The 4,518-nt window shown below is 30.1% G+C and overlaps 1 protein-coding gene across 3 annotated transcripts in view; it reads left to right on the top strand.

The window, feature by feature from the left end:
• The first annotated feature begins 1,374 nt into the window (after positions 1-1,374).
• The window catches only part of LOC108903304 (glutathione S-transferase-like), an 11,204-nt gene continuing 8,060 nt past the window's right edge, over positions 1,375-4,518 (top strand). Inside the window, exons 1-2 of one of the 3 annotated variants that reach the window (XM_018705431.2) lie at positions 3,608-3,830; positions 3,984-4,102. Coding sequence is in view for 1 of the 3 variants with exons in the window: in XM_018705430.2 (XP_018560946.1) it covers positions 3,306-3,321 (16 nt within the window). In the remaining 2 variants the exon portion in view is untranslated. Of the gene's footprint in view, positions 1,461-3,265; positions 3,322-3,607; positions 3,831-3,983; positions 4,103-4,518 lie in introns of those variants that run through there. The other 2 variants (XM_023457299.1, XM_018705430.2) reach the window with 2 other exon arrangements.

Genomic DNA, 4,518 nt, shown 5'->3' with positions numbered 1-4,518 from the left:
AGGGTACTTTGATTGAAATATGAAATTATATGTTTGAAACCCAGCTACCATCTGTCAAAGGTTGTCACAGAGCTTGTAGAACACCCTGTATCGTGGTCTTGGAGATATATTTGTCGAACGAATTATAATGATTTAGTTCATAATCCAGGGCCTGTTGAGGTTTGTTTTAGAAGCATTTTTGTTGAAAAACCCCTTATCCAATTGAATTAATTTATAATGTAGAATATGCTTTATACCTAAAATTTAATTTATGAAGTTTCTGGTTGAATTTGAAAATCTACGAAATTTTGGAAATGATTCAAGTTGATTATAACGTAAATAATAGACATGACCAAACATTTTTCATTTGTCGCTCAGCAGTGCCATCAATTGGCTATTCTTTCAGCCAGCGCCGGATTAACCAGGGGGCTAGCGGGGGCCGTAGCCCCGTGCCCCACAGAGCCCCGGGCCCCACAGGCTCCGGGGGCTCCACATGCTATTGGAAAAATTAAAAAAAAAACAGAGTAATGAACGGTAATAAAAATACTTAATGACAATTCCTAACGCTATTTTTTACCTGAACAAATCATTTTCATCGGAAATGTATGTTGTATTACATATAAAATTTAATATTAAGAAAATAGCATACTAAATTAATTTAAAAGGACTTTTGCTTCCACATAAAGGAAGTTTTGTGATGGTGTCCTTATAAGGGCTCCTTCCCTTCAAGCCCCAGGCCCCACCGAGGCTTAATCCGGCGCTGCTTTCAGCCCTAATCATTTTCAATAACTTTTAGATTTTTAAATTCAAATTGAAGCATCACATCATGAAAATTTTAATTTTGTATACCAAATTATTATGCTTTATAAATTAATGAAATATAATATACGGGATTGTATGTAATAAGGCTACGTAGCCAGATTATTTATAAAAGAAATGCTTAAAAAGTTACAGTAAGCCATAATTTATCAACTGTATCCTCATAGTTAGTTCAGAAGGCAACTACATCGTGTAGATATACCCTACATAATATCTCCTATACACAAATCTACATCACTACTCTATTATCATCTGTCATTCAAATTGTCCGTCCTAAAAAAATTTAGATGGATGTTATAGTTTAAAAACACATACTGCATGTGGAATGCATCATTTACAATTTAATGTTGTTGTTATTGTGCTGATAATACCTACAAAATTGATTGTATATGGTCGGTCGGCCTGATCTTTTTATTAACAAAATTTTCCTGAATTGGAACAATATACTTAAATGTAATAAATAGAAATATGTAGAATCATTGCACAAAGAATGACGTACATACATATCAGCATATCTTCTCTGGAGAGCTTTCCTCTCTCCTTATCTCTGTCAACAAAAAAATTCAGGCTTAGAGAATCATAATGTGAAATCAGTCATTTGTATATTGTCGTTGCTCAGAGGAAGTTGTGACTTTATTTTTCTACTAGTGCGAATCACTAAGGTAGGAAAATACTTTTCTTTGTGTGTCTAACACAAATTGTTCTTCGTTTTTATTCAAACATAAATTTGTACAGGGTGTATTTAAATGAAGGAAACCAAATACTACCTTGATAATTTTGTGTCTTAAATATGGTAATTATATGGTACCTTCATAATCTTTTGGGGAAAATATAATAATAGCATGTTACAGGGTGCAAAGTTAAAAAAGAAACATTAAAAATACACAATAACGGCTTAAATAAATAAAGGTAAAAATTTACTGAATTTGTACACAGTCATATCAATCAGTGGCGGATATACTGGAAGACCCCGTCACTAAGAACGTCAGAATTTCGACACACCTGAATATTTTTAAATTCATACGCAATTTCAAAGATAAAAAATTTTATTCATAAAAGGAATATTTTCCTAGGTATTATTTTTCTTTTGTCTAAAATAAACTTACTTTACAGTTGAAGAAAATGGAAATAACTAAAACTGATTCACAAGTAATAGTTATAGGAATTTTATGTTACGAATATAATGTAATCGTTATGAATATAAAAATTGATGAAGAAATTTTAAATTTTCTATGGGGTAGTATGGTAGTATAAAATATGTTTTCGAACTGTTAATGATTCCGTTATAAAATTTAATTTCTAATAAATAATTCTAATAAGTACATTTTTCTTACGTGAAGCGAACAGTTTGAGAATTATTTTCGATTTATTCAACTGTGTGATAAGTTCATTTTAGATACGAAAATGATTTTTATTCGAATAAAATCGATGAGACGTTTTTTTCTTTATAGCATTTTTAAAATAATAATCAATAACATTGAAATTTTATAGTTCTTTAGGCACTTGTCTTCCAATACCTCAGCTACTGGTTCATAAAATTGTATGGAAATGAATTTTGTTATGTTGCCACCCTATGTTTCTTTCATCTACGACAAACATCTTTCGAGATATTTGCTTATTTGTTATATACGTATGTGTATTGTATATATATTTGTTAAACTTTATGACACTGAAGCTTGTAAATGAGGTATATTCTGCTCAATATAAGTAAAAATATTAATATTAAGTTCGTATTAGTCAAAAAAGATATCAGGTTACAGAATAAAAATGTTCTTAAAGAACATAGAAAAACGTATGAATTTTATTTTGAAAATTGTCTATAATTTTTGAAGTTTTGTAGTATCAAATTAAAAAATGTTTGTTTTATGTTTTTCGGCATAACAAAAATAATTTCCGGTTGTTTAATTTCTATATCTGTCTGCTTTCCAGGTATTTGCTCTTAAATGTTTCAATGCACAATTATTTTTTATTATTAGGGACAGTTTTTCTAGCTGACAGATAAATTTATACTTATATACAAATGTACATATATGATGAGATAGACATAGATTTAGTTGGCAATAAATTTCTTACACGGTGAGAAAACCAGCTCTTAAAAATATTTGCGTTTTGATATATGGGGGCTCCACGAAAACACAAAATTAATCAGATAAAAATCGCTAATGCACACCGAGAGAAATGCAATACAATGTGAATAATATTTGATAGTTGTTATTTCGAAACTGTATAAGAAATCTCCAATCGCGGTATTTATTATTATTTGTATATTTGATTGTTCAAATATACGCTGTTATAATATACTACAACTGTTTCGTTGAATAATTCTGTTATTGTTTAAAATACGTATATTTAAAACGAATGTCAAGCCGTTTTAACTGTTTACTACTACGACGTAATTGTTTACATGTAATATATAATACCACTACCGACTAATAAATGATTAGATTACGTAGTAGTAAATATTTACCGCTACGTAGCAGTAGCGCGTGTGACATTAAATTACAACTATGCAATGTATTAGTGGTGGGTTGATATATTTGAAATACAACAGGCTTTATGTATATTTAACTTAATTTTATTTAATTTAACTTTTATGTATTGTATTATACAGTTTATAGTAGTATCTCCATAACAGTTCAAATTAACTCTGATTCCAATATTTTTCTAATTGTAAATTAAGTACATAATAAGGTTTTAGTATATTTTGGTATTTTTTTTTGTACCAGTTGGTATTTATTGCTAATCCAAAGTTGGCAACACGGAATGTCAGTACCAGTACCATTCCTGTAGTTTTTGTGGATACACTGACACAGGACACCACATCGTGAAGATAGTGAATGGTGTATAGGTGTGTGTGTATGTGCTATGTACTTCACTAAGGTCTCCACAAAGACCACATGAAATCGGTACTCACATGTTGAGAAAAGGAAGTCTTGATTAATGTAATTGTAATGGAATATAATGGAAAATGGATGAAATGGAGAAATACCTGGAACAGTGGGCGTTGCCCGAGTTAATAGACACATTTAGAGGTATTTATGAATGAATTACATTAATTACTCAAATATTTCCACATCCATATAGTAAAGTTGAAATTTAGTACCGCTCAAAAAAAAACAAAGGTAATTTTTTCACTTAAACTTGCAGAAAGCTTAAATTATTATTCCTTTCCTCCTTTTTTGTAGAAAACTGTATAGATTATGAGGCTTTCAAAATTCTGAAAGAAGACGATTTAAATCAACTTGTACCAAAATTAGGACTACGAAGAAAAGTAATCCAGCGTTGGCAGGAATGCATAATAAATGTAAGGGTAATTATTTACTTTAGTGGCACCACCTCCAATTTTCACAAAATTTTGTCTACCCCCTTATTTTCGATGGTGCTGAACACGAATCTGCAGATTTTTTTGTGCGGTCGAACCTAGTTTTCGAGAAAAAAATTTTTCAAAATTCTAACCTGGATATTTCAGATAAAACTACGTAGAACTCTGTATATTTTATGTAGCTTTCCAGAACATTCCAAGGTGAGTCTTAAAAACGTATTTTTAAAGTTATAATTTTATATTAGCAACATTTAAATGGTAAGAATGAATAAACAAAAGTTTAAGGATTCTATTTTTGCATTTAGTTTTGTTCTTCATGCTCTATTTTTTGAGATTTCAGTACCTAAAAACACTACAAATACGGGTCATTTTTTGCCAGAAATATGGCCACCTTAATA

The sequence above is a fragment of the Anoplophora glabripennis genome, unplaced genomic scaffold, assembly GCF_000390285.2.
Source record: "Anoplophora glabripennis isolate ALB-LARVAE unplaced genomic scaffold, Agla_2.0 scaffold103, whole genome shotgun sequence".
In the NCBI taxonomy this organism is placed as follows: Eukaryota; Metazoa; Arthropoda; class Insecta; order Coleoptera; family Cerambycidae; genus Anoplophora; species Anoplophora glabripennis.
Note: the sequence above shows the minus strand (reverse complement) of the source record. Positions and strands in the feature narration are given on the sequence as shown.